The sequence below is a fragment of the Aquarana catesbeiana genome, unplaced genomic scaffold (genome assembly GCF_042186555.1).
Source record: "Aquarana catesbeiana isolate 2022-GZ unplaced genomic scaffold, ASM4218655v1 unanchor236, whole genome shotgun sequence".
Classification (NCBI taxonomy): Eukaryota; Metazoa; Chordata; class Amphibia; order Anura; family Ranidae; genus Aquarana; species Aquarana catesbeiana.
In genome coordinates this window covers 1,381,790-1,401,618 of record NW_027362664.1, presented here as the reverse complement: position 1 = coordinate 1,401,618, position 19,829 = coordinate 1,381,790, and the positions used below count along the sequence as shown (strand labels likewise).

The 19,829-nt window shown below is 45.9% G+C and overlaps 1 protein-coding gene across 1 annotated transcript in view; it reads right to left on the bottom strand.

Annotated features, from left to right (window-relative positions):
* The window catches only part of LOC141121985 (uncharacterized), a 641,331-nt gene extending 621,971 nt beyond the window's left edge, over nt 1-19,360 (bottom strand). The window contains 5 exon segments of the mRNA XM_073611770.1: nt 6,123-6,264; nt 6,388-6,594; nt 6,675-7,341; nt 12,797-12,864; nt 19,279-19,360. Coding sequence (XP_073467871.1) covers nt 6,123-6,264; nt 6,388-6,594; nt 6,675-7,337 — 1,012 coding nt within the window. The 5' untranslated portion in view covers nt 7,338-7,341; nt 12,797-12,864; nt 19,279-19,360.
* Between the last annotated feature and the right edge of the window lie 469 nt (nt 19,361-19,829).

Below are 19,829 nucleotides of genomic sequence, written 5' to 3'. Positions count from 1 at the left end.
CTAAAAGGCTTCATCCACCCTCCGGCTTGTATACAATTTTGGGGGGTTGGTCGGCATTATGACAAGGCGCCCCTCATGGCACCCTGGTTGAAAAAGGCCGCTCTGTGATGAAAAATTCTTTTTTTTTAAATTGTACAAAATTAAATTTAAAGCCAGGCACATAACCCCTCCCTCCCAAAAAAAATCTGAGGACCCACCCCCACATATACACATGTACAAACATAATTAGGGCACCTACACCTGAAAACATTGATTGCGATACACAAGTTACATATCGCCATACACACCGGAATGAGAGTAATAATTCTATCACCAGACCCCCTCCGTAACACTAAACTGATGACCTATAGGAGGCTTTTAATGTGTCACCTATAGAAAATATAGGGCACTGAAGTTCGTCACCATTTCACAGGCGCACACAAATTTAAGGAGTATGCTGTCCAGTTCTGGGCACCAGTCCTCAGGAGGGACGTACTGGAAATGGAGCGAGTACAAAGAAGGGCAACAAAGCTAATAAAGGGTCTGGAGGATCTTAGTTATGAGGAAAGGTTGCGAGCACTGAACTTATTCTCTCTGGAGAAGAGACGCTTGAGAGGGGATATGATTTCAATTTACAAATACTGTACTGGTGACCCCACAATAGGGATAAAACTTTTTCGCAGAAGAGAGTTTAATAAGACTCGTGGCCACTCATTACAATTAGAAGAAAAGAGGTTTAACCTTAAACTACGTAGAGGGTTCTTTACTGTAAGAGCGGCAAGGATGTGGAATTCCCTTCCACAGGCGGTGGTCTCAGCGGGGAGCATCGATAGCTTCAAGAATCTATTAGATAATCACCTGAATGACTGCAATATACAGGGATATGTAATGTAATACTGACATATAATCACACACATAGGTTGGACTTGATGGACGTGTGTCTTTTTTCAACCTACTATGTAACTATATGTCGGGTATCTATTTACTCGGTGCAACCTCTGATTTTATATTTTACCAAAAAATTTTGTAATTTTTTGTATTTTTGTGCCCCCTAAAATGAACTTTAGTATGTTTTTTACTGAATTGTTGCGTTTCATAGACTTTTGTGATAATATTGTGTGTCTTAAAAAATTAGAACTGCCACTATTTTATTCTCTAGGGTGTCTGCTTTCAGAAAATATATCATGTTTTGGGGGTTTTATATATTCTTCAGGCCTAAAATGTTTTTTAACTCCATCCCGCCAGGCCTTTAGCAGAATGATGGCCAGGCGGGGGTTCCATTATCCTAACTGGATGTCATATGACGTCCAGAAAAATAAGCCGCTCGGGCACGTGGCAATCTGTGGTGTGGTGTGTCGTTTTGACACACCGCATCTCCAATCTCGGTAAAGAGCCTATGATGTAGGCTCTTCACCATGTGATCAGCTGTGTCCAATCAAATCTAATCACATGGTAACCATGAAGTGCCGGTTAACGGCTTTCCTTTATTCATGCTGACAAGGCGTGAGTAGAGCAGAGCCAATCAGTGACTCTCCTGACAGGGGGGGGATCTGCATGGATATTCAGCATTAATTATCATTACAGGCCCATCAGTGATGATCGCCAGTGATGACTGTAAGGAAAATGTAAGCGTAGGATAGTTTTGCCTTAACAAGATGTGGTGTGATCTGTAGAAGTAGTGTAATTGTAGATGTAGTTTAATTCTGGGTTATTAAAAATATAGTATTCAATGTCAGTCATGCACATATGTTCTTTCATTAGCATTTGAAAAGGACAGAGCCAGTTTTTCCTATGATCGAAGTGACACCTAGATGCCAATAAAAGTTCCCATTAGAGTAAACAGATTGCCAGCATCCTGAGGCTTCAAAGAAAACTGCTAGTCATCCGCAGGGGGCATTCGCAATACCCCGGCCAGTCTGTAAACTTTGATTAATATCAACAGATCTAAGGAACCTAGTTTATCTCTCATAAAAGCTAAAATATTAGCGTCAGAGAGATGAAAATAATTCCTTTTGATCGTACACCTGATGGGTTATGTGTACATGTAACTCTGTATGTTTAGCAGGTGTGGAATCCTAGAGAACCAAACAAAACCGTTATATGGCGCCTGATTGCGGCAGGCAGGCAGTAATTGGTACTGTTGCGATCCGCCTGATGCGCTGATATCGGAAATCCTATCCATGACCCAGCAATCAGCGCCGTTCTGGGCCAATTCCACTCTGGTAATTTCAGAACACAATTCATTCTGTGGGCTGAGACAGGAACACCCCCCAGGGTTGATTGGCCAAGGGCTAAAGTCCAGCCCACATCCATATTTCAATAAATTGGGTAGCCTGAGATATGGACATCGTTCTTCCACGAAGCTAGTTCGAAACTGGGGAGTTCCCACATGTTCCAGTATGCTTCTACAAGATGATAGACTTCGGTAAAGTTTATTTCTGTTTTTATCCCTTTTTATTTTCATAGCAAATTGCCAAATTGTGCGTCTTTCTGTATTTTTTGTATCTTTTTTAGTAACTCCTTTTTCTTTGTATATCTTTTATGCATTGCCCACTTTTGGGATATTAAATGATAAAATTAATAAGTGACTTCTGTGTACTAAGTTAGGACTCATATCTCTGGAGAGGTTGTTGTATTTTAGTGACTAAGTACTCGGTCTAAGTTACGTCCCAATCAGTATGCAATTGCACTGTGTGTTGGCAGATTGTAAGCTATCAGATCTGCCAGACGGAGATCTGTGTGTGTGGTGGCTCAGCAGACCAGTCTGCGGACAAACTGTTGGGTGGTGGCAGGCTATCGTTTATTGTGTGTCTGGTGTGTGGGTGTGGGGACAGTGGGAAGAGTGATTAACACCGGGGTTTAAGCTTGCAGGATAGCTGGAGGAATCCTAGAAGTGTGTAGTAATTGCTAGACTGCTCCTCAACCCTTAGAGTGCACCAGATTGTATGTAAGATTCGTATCTGCTTGTGTGTGGTCAGCTAGCTGGCTTGGAGTGGAGTCTCCCTCTAGTAGTGGCCAAAGGTAGTGCAGGCTGTGAAAGTACCACAGCCAGTCTTACATGCTCAGTATAAGTTCGCCCTTATTCCCTTAGTTCCTCATATACCCCAGTAATAGAATGCACCTCGCGGTTACCTAGTCGCTGTGGGCGTGCGTAATCTTGACAATGAAAACTAGTGCCCCACCAGTGATGCCAAGCAGTGCTCATCAGGGATGCCAATCAGTACCTCCTCATCAGTGAAAGAGAAAACATACTTATTTACACAATTTTATAACAGAAACAAAGAAAAACTTTTTTTTGATCAAATACCACCAAAATAAAGCTCTATTTGTGGGGGAAAAAAAAGATAAAAAATGTCATATGGGTACAGTGTTATATGACTGTACAATTGTCATTCAAAGTGTGAGAGCGCTAAAAAATTAAAATTGTCCTGGGCAGGAAGGGGGAAAAAGTGGCCGGTATTGAAGTGGTTAAACACGTGGGCAAAAAAAAAAATTTCTCTGGCAGTGAAAGGGTTAAAGAAAAAGTTCACCTTCGGGAAGATGTTACATGTTCCTGTTCCTGCAGCAGCTCAGCGATCCGATTCCTCTGTGTGACAGCAGTGCGGGGAGAAGTTCCCCGTATCGGCTGTCACTTTATGAAAAGAGTGCAGCCATGCCATTCATTCACAGAGTTCTGTCCTTTGCCGTAGTTTTCAATGAACTCCCACACCGCTGCTGAGCTCTCTGGTAGATGAGGAACAAGGAGATAGTAGATTGTCATAAGGGACAAGGAGATTGGGACCCCGATTTAGTCCCTTGGACAGGTCGTTTTTTCAAAAAATCTCCCGGAACTGTTTCTTACGTGATGAAGATCAGCCATGGAGTATATCTGAGGTGTATATCAGGGTGTGCTTCTTCCCTACATGGGAGCTGTGATATCCAGCAACATTCATATAGAAGACATTTCCCGCACTCAAGGCACTAATACATCTTGAGGGTTGTGTGGGATCCCTGATGTACAAGAAGACAGGACTTCAGTGAGGAACAATTCCCTCACTCAGGACAGGAATATGGCTTCTCCCCTGTGTGAGATCTCTGATGTGTGTAAAGATGGGACTTCTGTGAAAAACATTTCCCTCACTCAGGACAGGAATGCAGCTTCTCCCCCGTGTGAGATCGCTCATGTGTGGAAAGACTGGCCTTCCGTGAAAAACATTTCCCGCACTCAGGACAGGAATACGGCTTCTCCCCCGTGTGAGATCGCTCATGTGTGGAAAGAATGGCCTTCCGTGAAAAGCAATATGGCTTCTCCCCTATGTGAGATCTCTGATGTTTGTAAAGACTGGACCTGTGTGAAAAACATTTCCGGCACGCAGGACAGGAATACGGCTTCTCCCCCGTGTGAGATCTCTGATGTATGTAAAGACTAGACTTCTCTGAAAAACATTTCCCGCACTCAGGACAGAAATACGGCTTCTCCCCAGTGTGAAGTCTCTGATGTCTGTAAAGATCGCACTTCTGTGCAAAACATTTCCCGCACTCAGGACAGGAATACGGCTTCTCCCCCGTGTGAAATCTTATATGCACATTAAGATTAGATTCAAAACGGAAACACTTCCCGCACTCAAGACAGGAAAAGCTCTTCTCTGTTGGAAGGACGGCACCGTCCCTCACAGTCTGAGGTTCCTCAGGATAAGAGGAATACGATGATCCATCTACACTGTGTGGTGCCGGATGGACATTTGAGGTAGTCGGGTTTTCTCCTGGACTATACTGTGTGATGTCCTCATCTTCTACTTTACAGTCTGGAGACAAAGTGAGACAATCCTCTGAGGTTTTCCTCATCTCCCGTCCATCTACTAAAATAGAAATAAAAAGATTATTACTAGACATGAGCAGATTGGTTCCCCTAAACCAGGACTCCGCCCACATCAGGCAGCTTTGTCTCTGAGGATCTTACAATTTCCCCCTCAAGGTAACTAGTAAATGGGTCCTCTGATCTCCTACCAGTTCATTTCTTTATTCATGGACCTTAGTCAGAGAGTGAGGAAACAACGAGAACTGTCTTTTATAGGAGTGACAGTGATGAGGGGATTATAGGACGAGTGTCCCCACCCCTCTATCACTCATTGCCATATTCCCAACACAAGAAGTACTGCATTCCCTTATTTAGTCCATGATTTAGTCATGAATAACAGCGGGGCTGAGCCCCACCAGAGGTCAGAGAGTGAGGATGGGGGGAGAACAAACTAGATGAAAACTAGACTGATCCTGAAGACCACCATCATTGGGTTATTGATTCCTCCCTCATTATCACTTTCTGTTTAAGGTTCCAAAGTTTGAGGATGTTATCACATTATTATCATCATGTAAAAGTCTGTGCTCCAATCAAATCATCAGATATAAAATGTCCAGCTGGTAGAAAATGGGTGTAACAAAAGAGAATACATATTATGTATATATAGCAGTGGGTAGAGGGGAGAGAGCAGAAGTCAGGACTGTGTAATGTACAACATATTGTATAAGATACAACAGATAGCACTATGTAGTATCAGAATGATGTAATGTACAACATAGATTATATAGTGCAGGGTCAGGAGTATGTAATGTACAATATAAATTATACAGTGTAAGGGTCGGGACTCATAATATTGGTATTCAGTAATCAGTGGAAGATTAAATGTTTACATGAGACAAGTTGCAGAGGTCCCACACCGCTGCCTCCCATCTCCTGAGACTGCACTCAGTGACTTGGGTCTGAGACTATACAGACATATCCCTCCACCCGGCACAACCAGCAGACAACAGAGCAAGTAATCCTGGGAGAATTGTTCTGTCAGACATCTTGCCATACCCGGGTATGGGGCAGAAGACTCAAAGCACATACCCCAGGTGCCTAGATCTAGTAACATCTATGGTGAAAATAAACATTTTCCCGCCAGCTGAACCCCAGAATCTCCATAAATCCAGTCTAGATACATAAATTGTGTCTGCAGCACAGAGAAGGAAGATTATCCGAGAGAAATACAGGAATACAGGACAGGGAACACAGCTCAGGAAAGTGACCAGGGTATTACAGGCTGATATCACCCAGTCCCCGCCCTACTCTGGACCAATTAGTGAGCAGTATGGGTGGAGGAATGTATTTAGTGTTAATGACCCACCTGTGCTGATCTCTGTAGGAGTGTCCTCCTCTATAAATGTCCCCGTTATTCCATCCTCCTCCATAGACTGCTGATCATCCCTCACATACCTCTCTTCTTCTTCTGCTTTAACCTCAAATTCTATATCGATTGGATCTCCACTCTAAATCAAGAAAATGAGAGAAAATATCATCTGTAAGATATAAGATTTATTATTGTGACATCACATATAAAATCCACACATTGTCTCCATGAGTCTGTGTTTTATAACCTCCGTCCCACAAACCTTGTAACAGTGAGGGATGGTGTGATCTTCCTGTGTGGAATCCCGGGAATACAGAGGATGAGGACATCTCTCTGGTGGGTTCCTGGTATTTGGTGGCTCCATCATATCCTTGTGTCCTTCTGAAAACTCCTCCATCACTCCATACTCCTCATCCTCCTCTTTATACTCTTCTTTAACAAAAATTTTATAATCCCCGAGGATTCCACTCTGAAAATATAATAAAACATTCATTGTAACAAACATGCTGTGTATAAATTCATATCTATCAATAATTGTCAATCATCTACCTGATGATGGTGAGGGATGGTGTGATCTTCCTGTGTGGAATCCCGGGAATACAGAGGAAGGGGACATCGCTTTGGTGGGTTTCTGTTTTTTTGTTCAGAAAGCGAATACGAATGATCCAACATCACTAAATGTTGGTTTGCTATTTTAATATAACTTTCCTCAGACTCTGCTGAGGGAAAGTCAAAATGTCCAGTTTGTGTACCAACCTCGGCATGTTGGACACTTTTAGGTTTTGTGGATTGGTGACAATGGCATTTGCACATTATATTGCTGCTTGAATCCGATTGTGACATTACCGCTCTCATGAATTCAGTTCTTGCTCTTTTGGTCAGTCTTCTTTTCCAGTTCTCTTCTGAAGATTTGTTTGTTGCAGTTTGTGGAAATAGCGTTGGTATCGCACCCGGTTTCAGTTTTCTTTTTGTACCTTGCATAACAAAGCACTCATTACTGAAGTGCACCGAACACATTCGGAATCTATCTCCATGTTGATCTTCATTTATAAGTTTTGTGAACTCATCAATCATTTTTGGGTCCATTCCTGATTTTTCTAACCAAACTTTAATTAGAGTGTTATCTTTAGGAAATCTGAAAAAGGAAATATCTGCAGGAGTACTTTTTTTACCGGTGCCATTGGGACAAGTTTGTGCAAAACATTTTGGCATTTTTCTGTAAAAAAAAAAAAAATATATTATTTATCCAAGATAAAATATGTTCTCTTTTTATAACATCATTTTACAAACAAATAAAATATTTATATTTATTAGATCATAATATATATATATATATATATATATATATATATATATATATATATATATATATATATGATTTCTTTATTTTTATTTTAACAAAAGGAAAATGAAGAGCCTCTTCCATAATTAACATACATCACCTGTATATAAGCAACCAACAACATATCATCAACTTCAATATCGTTTAACCTTGACGTTGAATCTGGGGGAATAGCAAAAACAGGAAATATCTCCATCTATATTCCACTTTCCAAATTGCTAACCAAACCTGGTCAAGGGGGAACACAACCCCTGATTCATGACCCGGCACAGCAACTACCCCCCCCCCCCCCCCCCTAATGTTCCAGAAATAGCAGCTAATATCCCACTATTCCCCTCCTTTCCTTTTTATGCCCCCTCCCCCCCACCCTAAAAGGAAAAAAAAAAAAACAACGAAACCTACAAGGAGAATCCCCCCCAATTCCACCTCCCTCCCCCCCTGCTGCCAAAAGACTCCCCTCTTCTCAATTTAAGTTATACTAAAGGACTCATGTCCTCCTTCCTCATCTCCTGGGGGTCACATCAATAAGTTTTCATACTTCCTCTGAAGAAACAAAAAGATTCCATGGCGACCATGTTTGCATATAGATTTCTCATTTTTGTTGAGACGTCCAGTCTAGATCTTCCATTCGGTTTACTTCCTCTACCTTCCTAAGCCACATTCACACTGTGGGGTGCTGTGTCTGTTTCCAAGTAAGGGGGATACGGGCTTTGGCTGGATTCAATAAGTGGCACAAGATGGACTTCCTGTATGTTTTAGCTGGGATTTCGGATAAATGCAATAGGAAGAAGGCCGGGTCTTCCAGGATTTCAATATCACTGAATTTTTACATGATCTCCTGGACCTCTTTCCAAAATTTCCTAATTCTAGGGCAGGGCCAAAAAATATGTAATATAGACCCCCTGTTCCCTCTGACAGCGCCAGCAACCATCCGGTATGTTCGGAAAGCATTTGTGAAGTATAGCTGGGGTTCTGTACCAATGGGAGATGATCTTATAATTTGTTTCCTGCATTTTCGTACAGGTAGCTGTTTTAAATATGGAATGTATTATATTGGTACTTTGACCTGCCGAGAAGGTTCTACCCAAATCCAGTTCCCCTTTTCGTAAAAAAGGCAACTGGTAATTCTCCGTTGGTTTTGACCAATAAAGCATACATCTTAGAGAGCGTATGCAAAAGTGGTCCTTTTTCCATACAATACTTCTTAAATGGCAGCAGGCTGAGGTCCAAGGATTCAGGAGGACCCATAGTATGTAAGAAATGTCTAAATTGTACCGCCCGCCAAAAGTCTAATTGAAAAGGGCCATTTCTGTCTGTCAGTTCCTGAACCGTAGGCCAAGATCCTGCTCTTAAAAAATGCGAGGCCTGATATAATTCCCGCTTTATCAATATCTCAAAGGATCCCTTCCGTAGACCTAAAATGAATTGTGGGTTCCCCCGGGAAAGGGACCAGGGGTGAATCCCTTAAGGATAACCCTTGGCAAAAAGACTATTGCATATGCGTAATGTTGGTTCTATGGTTGGGTGTGACTTGGTCATGGATGGGAGATCACTGAAACACCATGGTGCCCTATGCAGTAACTCCCTACTCTGTGCTTGTTCTAATCTTGGCCAGATCTTTAAATCCCCATGTCAGCACCAGTCAATCATTCGACTTACTAGGGCTGCCTGATAATATTTGTACATATCGTCGGATCGCTAGCCCCCGTATTGTTTTGTCAACGTCAAGAGTGTCCTTCTAATCCTTGGATGTCTATGTGCCCAAATAGATTTTGTGAATAGTGTGTGGATATTTCTAATATATATATTAAAATAAAACATGGACAAAAAAGTATCATGACAGTCTTTTCATTTTACTTTGCTTGACAGTCTTAGTCCATAAAATGACATTTAGAGTTGGCCCACTACATGCTGCTATAACAGTATATACTCCACTAGTATGTATGTGTATATATACACACATATATATACACACACACACACACACACATATAATTCGCTAATAAAGTTACATTAAAAAGTGCTAAAGATTAAAAATGTATTCATACCATTCAAAGGTATATCAGCTGTTGATATTCTATACGTAGAATTAAAACCAAAAGATATTTTAAATAATTTAATTTATTATTGTGAATTGTTAATTCCATATTTATAAAACAGTGTTTCAATGTTTTATTCATATAGATTTAACAAAATATTTTTTTTATAACCAAAAAAGTATTCTCTGTGTAATTATTCTAATGTTGAAATAACATCAGATTTGGGTTTGCATAAAAAAATATTTAAAATATTTTTTTTGTTTTACAGAACTAATAGTCAAAAAAAAATCTAATACTTACAGTAATCAGACACATACCTGGATACATGATAATCAATTTATTTTAATATTAATGACATCAAGAGATCAAGAGAGAGGAAAAGGGAGAGATATATATATAGAGAGAGAGGAGAAAGAGAGAGGAGAAAGAGAGAGGAGAGAGGAGAAAGAGAGAGGAGAAAGAGAGAGGAGAGAGGAGAAAGAGAGAGGAGAAAGAGAGAGAGAGGTGAAAGAGGATAAAGAGAGAGGAGAGAGGAGAAAGAGAGAGGAGAGAGGAGAAAGAGAGAGGAGAGAGGAGAAAGAGAGAGGAGAGAGAGAGAGAGAGAGAGAGAGAGAGAGAAGAGAGAGGAGAGAGAGAAAGAGAGAGAGAAGAAAGAGAGAGATGCAGAGAGAGAGAGATGCAGAGAGAGAGAGAGAGGAGAGAGAGAGGTGCAGAGAGAGAGGGGAGAGAAGAGAGAAAGAGAGAGAGGAGGGGGAGAAGGGAGGGGGAGAGAGAGAAGAGGGGGGGAGATAAAGAGGGGGAGGGAGGGGGAGAGTAGAGAGGGGGAGGGAGGGAGGAGTAGAGAGGGGGAGGGGGAGAGAGAGAGATGCAGAGAGAGAGGAGAGAGAGAGATGCAGAGAGGGAGGAGTGAGAGAGAGAGGGGAGGGAGAGAGAAGAGAGAGAGGAGGGAGGAGGTGAAGGAAGAGAGAGGGACGAGGGAGAGAGACAAAGAGAGAGAGAAAAGGGAGAGGGGGAGAGAAAGAGAGAGAGGCGGGGAGGAGTCGGAGGAGGAAGAGCGAGAGGAGAGAGGGATGAGGGAGAGAGAAAGAGCAAGAAGAGAGAGAGGAGAGAAGGAGGAGGAGGAGGAAGAAGAAGAGAGAGAGGAAGGAGGAGGTGAAGGAAATGAGTGAATTTTCGAGAGTGAGTGAGAGGAGAGAGGGACGAGGGGGAGAGAGAGGGATGAGGGAGAGAGGGGGGGGGAGAGACAGGGATGAGGGAAAGAGGGGGGGAGAGAGACAGAGAGAGAGAAAAGAAAAGAGGGAGAGGGACAGAGAGAAGGAGAAGAGAGGGGGAGGGAGGGAGAGGGGAGGGAGGAGGAGTAGAGAGGGAGAGAGAGAGAGAGAGAGATGCAGAGAGAGAGGAGAGAGAGAGAGGGGAGGGAGAGAGAGGAGAGAAGGAGGAGGAGGAAGAAGAGAGAGAGGAAGGAGGAGTTGAAGGAAGAGAGAGGGACGAGGGAGAGAGAGGGACGAGGGAGAGAGACAAAGAGACAGACAAAAGGGAGAGGGGGAGAGAAAGAGAGAGAGGCGGGGAGGAGCCGGAGGAAGAGCGAGAGGAGAGAGGTACGAGGGAGAGAGAAAGAGCAGGAAGAGAGAGAGGAGAGAAGGAGGAGGAAGAAAAAGAGAGAGAGGAAGGAGGAGGTGAAGGAAGTGAGTGAATTTTCGAGTGTGAGTGAGAGGAGAGAGGGACGAGGGGGGAGAGAGAGGGATGAGGGAGAGAGGGGGGGGGGGAGAGAGAGAAAAGAATAGAGGAAGGGGGACAGAGAGAGAAGGAAGAGGAAGAGAGGGGGAGGAGGAGGAAGAGAGGGAGAAGGAGGAGGAAGAGAGGGAGGAGGAAGAGAGGGAGGAGGAGGAGGAGGAGGAAGAGGGGGAGGAGGAGGAGAAGGAGGGAGAGAGGGGGGAGGGAGAGGGGGAAAGAAAAGAGAGAGGATAGAGGGAGAGAGAGGAGGAAGAGAGGGAGGAGGGAGAGAGGGAGGAGGAGGAGGAAGAGAGGGAGGAGGGAGAGAGGGAGGAGGGAGAAAGGGAGGGAGGAAGGAGAAAGGGAGGGAGGAGGTAGGAGGGGAAGGAGGAGAGAGAGGAGGAGGGAGAGAGAGGGGGAGAGAGAGAGAGAGAGAGAAAGAGACAGAGACACAGAGAGAGAGAGAAAGAGAGAGGGGGCACAGAGAGAGGGGAGAGAGAGAGAGAGAGAAAGAGAGAGAGGGGGGGGGTGGGGGAGGAGGGAGAGAGAAGGAGGGGGAGAGGGAGAGACAGAGAGAGAGAGGCACAGAGAGACGGGATAGAGAGAGAGTGGGGGGGAAAGAGAGAGGAAGGAGGAGGAGGAAGAGAGAAGGAGAGAGAGGGGGGGGGAATTGCGGGAGGAGGAAGAGCGAGGGGAGAGAGGGACAAGGGAGAGAGAAAGAGGAGGAAGAGAGAGAGGAGAGAAGAAGGAGGAAGAAGGCAGAAGAGAGAGAGGAAGGAGGAGGTGAAGGAAGTGAGTGAGTGAGTTTTCGAGAGTGAGTGAGAGGAGAGAGGGATGAGGGAGAGAGAGAGAGACAAGGGAGAGAGAGGGGGGGAGAGAGACAGAGAGAGAGAGAAAAGGGAGAGGGGGAGGGAGAGAAAAGAAAAGAGGGAGAGGGCGAGAGAGAGAAGGAGGAGGGAGAGAGGAGGGAGGAAGAGAGGGGGAGGAGGAGGAACAGAGGGAGGAGGAGGAGGAAGAGAGAGAGAGAGGAAGGAGGAGGAGGAAGAGAGAAGGAGGGGGGAGAGAGAGAGACACGGAGACACAGAGAGAGATGAGAAGGAGGAAGAGAGAGGAGAGAACAGGGGGGCGAGGAGGAAGAGAGAGGAGAGAGAGGGGGGAGGATGAGGAGGAAGAGAGAGAGGAGAGAAGAGGGATGGGAAGGAGGAGGGCGGAAGGAGGAGGAAGAGGAGAGAGGGAGAAGGAGGAGAAAAAAGAGGCGAGAGGGGGAGGAAGAGGAGGAGAGAGGGAGGAGGAGAGATGGATAGGAGGAGGAGGAGAGAGGAAGGAGGGAGAGGAGGGAGGGAGGGAGGAGGAAGAGGAGAGAGAGGATGGAAAGGAGAGAGGGAGGAGGGAAAGAAGAGGAGAGAGGGAGTCGGAGAGGGAGGAGGAGGAGGGAGAGGAGAGAGGAGAAGGGACAGAGTATTTTGTCTCTAACATAACACAACTTAGGCTACGTGAGGGCATAAAGTATAGGTAACACAGACTAAAACATATAAAGACATTGGTGAAGCAGAACATTATTTTTTTCAGGTACCTACCTGTCAGCTGAGGGAAACGTTGATATAAAATTCTGCTATTTTTGAAGATGTTCTGACTCCAATTTTATCTGCAATTAATAAAATATTTTTTTTCAAATACAATAATAAAAATGTTCGAAAAATACAAAGCAAATTAAAAAGACTCACATACTTGAGTGAGACAAATAAAAAGCATCATTGACATAAACCAAAATAATCTTTGAATTAAAAGCATCAGGCAATGACACAAACCATGAAATGGATATTTCCATCCTGGCAATGCACACAAAGGAATGGCACACCTCACATGACAATGATCAATCTCACTTATCAATAAATGGTATGGAGGTGATCAGGGACACAATTACTGGTGTGGAGGTGATCGGGGACACAATTACTGGTGTGGAGGTGATCGGGGACACAATAACTGGTGTGGTGGTGATCAGGGACACAATTACTGGTGTGGAGGTGATCAGGGACACAATAACTGGTGTGGAGGTGATCAGGGACACAATAACTGGTGTGGAGGTGATCGGGGACACAATAACTGGTGTGGAGGTGATCGGGGACACAATAACTGGTGTGGAGGTGATCGGGGACACAATAACTGGTGTGGAGGTGATCGGGGACACAATAACTGGTGTGGTGGTGATCAGGGACACAATAACTGGTGTGGAGGTGATCGGGGACACAATAACTGGTGTGGAGGTGATCAGAGACACAATAACTGGTGTGGAGGTGATCAGGGACACAATAACTGGTGTGGAGGTGATCAGGGACAAGATAACTAGTGTGGCGTGTCAGAAATCATGAACCAGACTGAGACAGAAGTACAGTAAAATCACACTTGTTTATTAATAAAAATAAAAAGGTAAATAGAGTAAGCATAGTCAAAGAATAGCCAGAGTTCAGTAACCAGATCGGGTAATCAGCCAGGCCAGAAGTAAGGGATCCAAGTAGAGGAACAGCAAGCAGGATAAGGATCCAGAAGGGATGTCAGCAAAGCCAGTCTTTAAACAGGAACGCAGGAGATGGTTTCTTGTGATGTGACCAAGGCGAAGGCAGAGATCAAGTGAGCTGGAGGGCTTTAAGTAGGCAGGACTGATGAACAGAATCAACAACAGCAGGGTAACTGTGGAGAGAGATGGGAGCTGGCAATTAGCTGACAGCTGAGCGGCTGCGCCCAGCCCTGACATGGCGGTGATCTCGGGGACACAATTATTGGTGTGGAGGTGATCAGGGACACAATAACTGGTGTGGAGGTGATCGGGGACACAATAACTGGTGTGGATGTGATCGGGGACACAATAACTGGTGTGGAGGTGATCGGGGACACAATTACTGGTGTGGAGGTGATCGGGGACACAATAACTGGTGTGGAGGTGATCAGGGACACAATAACTGGTGTGGAGGTGATCGGGGACACAATAACTGGTGTGGAGGTGATCGGGGACACAATTACTGGTGTGGAGGTGATCGGGGACACAATTACTGGTGTGGAGGTGACCGGGGACACAATTACTGGAGGAGATCGGGGACACAATAACTGGTGTGGAGGTGATCGGGGACACAATTACTGGTGTGGAGGTGACCGGGGACACAATTACTGGAGGAGATCGGGGACACAATAACTGGTGTGGAGATGATCGGGGACACAATAACTGGTGTGGAGGTGATCGGGGACACAATAACTGGTGTGGAGGTGATCGGGGACACAATAACTGGTGTGGAGGTGATCAGGACACAATAACTGGTGTGGAGGTGATCTGGGACACAATAACTGGTGTGGAGGTGATCGGGGACATAATAACTGGTGTGGAGGTGATCGTGGACACAATAACTGGTGTGGAGGTGATCGGGGACACAATAACTGGTGTGGAGGTGATCAGGACACAATAACTGGTGTGGTGGTGATCGGGGACACAATAACTGGTGTGGTGGTGATCAGGGACACAATAACTGGTGTGGAGGTAATCAGGGACACAATAACTGGTGTGGAGGTGATCAGGGACACAATAACTGGTGTGGAGGTGATCGGGGACACAATAACTGGTGTGGAGGTGATCAGGGACACAATAACTGGTGTGGAGGTGATCGGGGACACAATAACTGGTGTGGAGGTGATCGGGGACACAATAACTGGTGTGGATGTGATCGGGGACACAATAACTGGTGTGGAGGTGATCAGGGACACAATTACTGGTGTGGAGGTGATCGGGGACACAATTACTGGTGTGGAGGTGATCGGGGACACAATAACTGGTGTGGAGGTGATCAGGAACACAATAACTGGTGTGGAGGTGATCGGGGACACAATAACTGGTGTGGAGGTGATCAGGGACACAATAACTGGTGTGGAGATGATCAGGGACACAATAACTGGTGTGGTAGTGATCAGGGACACAATAACTGGTGTGGAGGTGATCGGGGACACAATAACTGGTGTGGAGGTGATCGGGGACACAATAACTGGTGTGGATGTGATCGGGGACACAATAACTGGTGTGGAGGTGATCGGGGACACAATTACTGGTGTGGAGGTGATCGGGGACACAATTACTGGTGTGGAGGTGATCGGGGACACAATAACTGGTGTGGAGGTGATCGGGGACACAATTACTGGTGTGGAGGTGATCGGGGACACAATTACTGGTGTGGAGGTGATCGGGGACACAATTACTGGTGTGGAGGTGACCGGCGACACAATTACTGGAGGAGATCGGGGACACAATAACTGGTGTGGAGATGATCGGGGACACAATAACTGGTGTGGAGGTGATCAGGGACACAATAACTGGTGTGGAGGTGATCGGGGACACAATAACTGGTGTGGAGGTGATCGGGGACACAATAACTGGTGTGGAGGTGATCGGGGACACAATAACTGGTGTGGAGGTGATCAGGACACAATAACTGGTGTGGTGGTGATCGGGGACACAATAACTGGTGTGGTGGTGATCAGGGACACAATAACTGGTGTGGAGGTAATCAGGGACACAATAACTGGTGTGGAGGTGATCAGGAACACAATAACTGGTGTGGAGGTGATCGGGGACACAATAACTGGTGTGGAGGTGATCAGGGACACAATAACTGGTGTGGAGGTGATCGGGGACACAATAACTGGTGTGGAGGTGATCAGGAACACAATAACTGGTGTGGAGGTGATCAGGGACACAATAACTGGTGTGGTGGTGATCAGGGACACAATAACTGGTGTGGAGGTGATCAGGGACACAATAACTGGTGTGGAGGTGATCGGGGACACAATAACTGGTGTGGAGGTGATCTGGGACACAATAACTGGTGTGGAGGTGATCGGGGACACAATAACTGGTGTGGAGGTGATCGGGGACACAATAACTGGTGTGGAGGTGATCGGGGACACAATAACTGGTGTGGATGTGATCGGGGACACAATAACTGGTGTGGAGGTGATCGGGGACACAATTACTGGTGTGGAGGTGATCAGAGACACAATAACTGGTGTGGAGGTGATCGGGGACACAATAACTGGTGTGGAGGTGATCAGGAACACAATAACTGGTGTGGAGGTGATCGGGGACACAATAACTGGTGTGGAGGTGATCGGGGACACAATAACTGGTGTGGAGGTGATCGGGGACACAATAACTGGTGTGGAGGTGATCAGGAACACAATAACTGGTGTGGAGGTGATCGGGGGACACAATAACTGGTGTGGAGGTGATCAGGACACAATAACTGGTGTGGTGGTGATCGGGGACACAATAACTGGTGTGGAGGTGATCAGGAACACAATAATTAGTGTGGAGGTGATCAGGGACACAATAACTGGTGTGGAGGTGATCGGGGACACAATAACTGGTGTGGAGGTGATCGGGGACACAATAACTGGTGTGGAGGTGATCGGGGACACAATAACTGGTGTGGAGGTGATCGGGGACACAATAACTGGTGTGGAGGTGATCGGGGACACAATAACTGGTGTGGAGATGATCGGGGACACAATAACTGGTGTGGAGGTGATCGGGGACACAATTACTGGTGTGGAGGTGATCGGGGACACAATTACTGGTGTGGAGGTGATCGGGGACACAATAACTGGTGTGGAGGTGATCGGGGACACAATAACTGGTGTGGAGGTGATCGGGGACACAATAACTGGTGTGGAGGTGATCGGGGACACAATAACTGGTGTGGAGGTGATCGGGGACACAATAACTGGTGTGGAGGTGATCGGGGACACAATAACTGGTGTGGAGATGATCGGGGACACAATAACTGGTGTGGAGGTGATCGGGGACACAATTACTGGTGTGGAGGTGATCGGGGACACAATAACTGGTGTGGAGGTGATCGGGGACACAATAACTGGTGTGGAGGTGATCGGGGACACAATAACTGGTGTGGAGGTGATCAGGAACACAATAACTGGTGTGGAGGTGATCGGGGGACACAATAACTGGTGTGGAGGTGATCAGGACACAATAACTGGTGTGGTGGTGATCGGGGACACAATAACTGGTGTGGAGGTGATCAGGAACACAATAATTAGTGTGGAGGTGATCAGGGACACAATAACTGGTGTGGAGGTGATCGGGGACACAATAACTGGTGTGGAGGTGATCGGGGACACAATAACTGGTGTGGAGGTGATCGGGGACACAATAACTGGTGTGGAGGTGATCGGGGACACAATAACTGGTGTGGAGGTGATCGGGGACACAATAACTGGTGTGGAGATGATCGGGGACACAATAACTGGTGTGGAGGTGATCGGGGACACAATTACTGGTGTGGAGGTGATCGGGGACACAATTACTGGTGTGGAGGTGATCGGGGACACAATAACTGGTGTGGAGGTGATCGGGGACACAATTACTGGTGTGGAGGTGACCGGGGACACAATTATTGGAGGAGATCGGGGACACAATAACTGGTGTGGTGGTGATCGGGGACACAATAACTGGTGTGGAGGTGATCAGGGACACAATTACTGGTGTGGAGGTGATCGGGGACACAATAACTGGTGTGGAGGTGATCGGGGACACAATTACTGGTGTGGAGGTGACCGGGGACACAATTATTGGAGGAGATCGGGGACACAATAACTGGTGTGGTGGTGATCGGGGACACAATAACTGGTGTGGAGGTGATCAGGGACACAATTACTGGTGTGGAGGTGACCGGGGACACAATTACTGGAGGAGATCGGGGACACAATAACTGGTGTGGAGATGATCGAGGACACAATAACTGGTATGGAGGTGATCGGGGACACAATACCTGGTGTGGAGGTGAACAGGGACACAATAACTGGTGTGGAGGTGATCGGGGACACAATAACTGGTGTGGAGGTGATCGGGGACACAATAACTGGTGTGGAGGTGATCGGGGACACAATAACTGGTGTGGAGGTGATCGGGGACACAATAACTGGTGTGGTGGTGATCGGGGACACAATAACTGGTGTGGAGGTGATCGGGGACACAATAACTGGTGTGGAGGTGATCGGGGACACAATAACTGGTGTGGAGGTGATCGGGGACACAATAACTGGTGTGGAGGTGATCAGGGACACAATAACTGGTGTGGCGGTGATCAGGGACACAATAACTGGTGTGGAGGTGATCAGAGACACAATAACTGGTGTGGAGGTGATCGGGGACACAATAACTGGTGTGGTGGTGATCGGGGACACAATAACTGGTGTGGAGGGGATCGGGGACACAATAACTGGTGTGGAGGTGATCGGGGACACAATAACTGGTGTGGAGGGGATCGGGGACACAATAACTGGTAACACATATTCTTATAATTTAGCTCCAAAATGAAGAGAATGTTCCGGCCCCATAAATGGGGAAATGCTCTGACCCTGAAGGGATTAATCTAATAATAATAATCAAATAATAAATATTCGGGCAGTGTTTGCACTATGGACAAAATATCTGAATCCACAACACGATAGTTCTAATAAAACTTTCTGATACTAAAGTGTCAGACAACTCCTGGGGTAACCTGGCAGCACTTCCTCAGAAAACCCCCCGGCTGTAGATAATAGGTGTGCTGGGCTCTGTAGTCCCACAGAGTTTGTGGTGCCTGTGAACCAATAAGCACAAGTCCCGGTTGCAGATACTCCAGTGAAAGGCGGGTTGGTGTAAACAGGAAGGGGACCTTTCATAACCTGGTGACATCCGACCTGTTTGGATTGAAAAATGTCAATCTTTGTCATGGATGGCTATTAGTGGGTGAAGAGGTCCTAAAATGCACTCCTACCCCCGCCCAGATTCTTAATCCATTTATAGCCCAGAATAACTTCTAACAAATGTCTGGAGATGGCATTTACTGACATCAATAGCTACCCTTGTGGTAATTGTAATATACGGGGTTATTCTACATTTCCACACTATATATGTGTATCATCATCTGCTGGAGATAAAAGACATCACAGTGACTATGGAGGAAGAGGACGGACATGACGGGGGGTTACTGGGTGTAAATAGAAAATAAGATCTTATTACCTCATCTGCTGTCACTTCCAGTAATGTCTTCTCTCTACTTCCTCCAGACTCACCTCTCACCCGGAACTTCCTGTCTGTACCTAACATCACTTCCTGTCTTCCATAGAGACTTCCTGTCTGGGTAGAAGTGAGATCACCACCTTGTGGAGCTCAAACGAACTGCAGCCCAGAGAAACATCTCATAGTGTGAACATGACCTTGGGGATAGAAATATATTACTGCTCGGGGGGGGGCCTTTTGGCACCTTTTGATTTTGCAGTAAAATTGATTGCAGATTTAGTCATGTAGAACATCTGTTATATAAAGGTGACCAAATTTTTAGAATGAAATCCGGGGACTTATTTTTTTAAAAATGGCAAATGGTAAACTATTTTATATGCATATATATTTTCCTCAAATTATTTATGCAGTCTGTGGTGTAGCGTTGGTTGTCGGCGCCCGGAACAAGGCAAGAAATTAGCACTCCCCACCAGACTTTTAGAATTCCCCAAGTCTCTTCCACTAGTACAGTGGTAGGGATGAGCCAAACACCCCCCGGTTCGGTTCGCAGC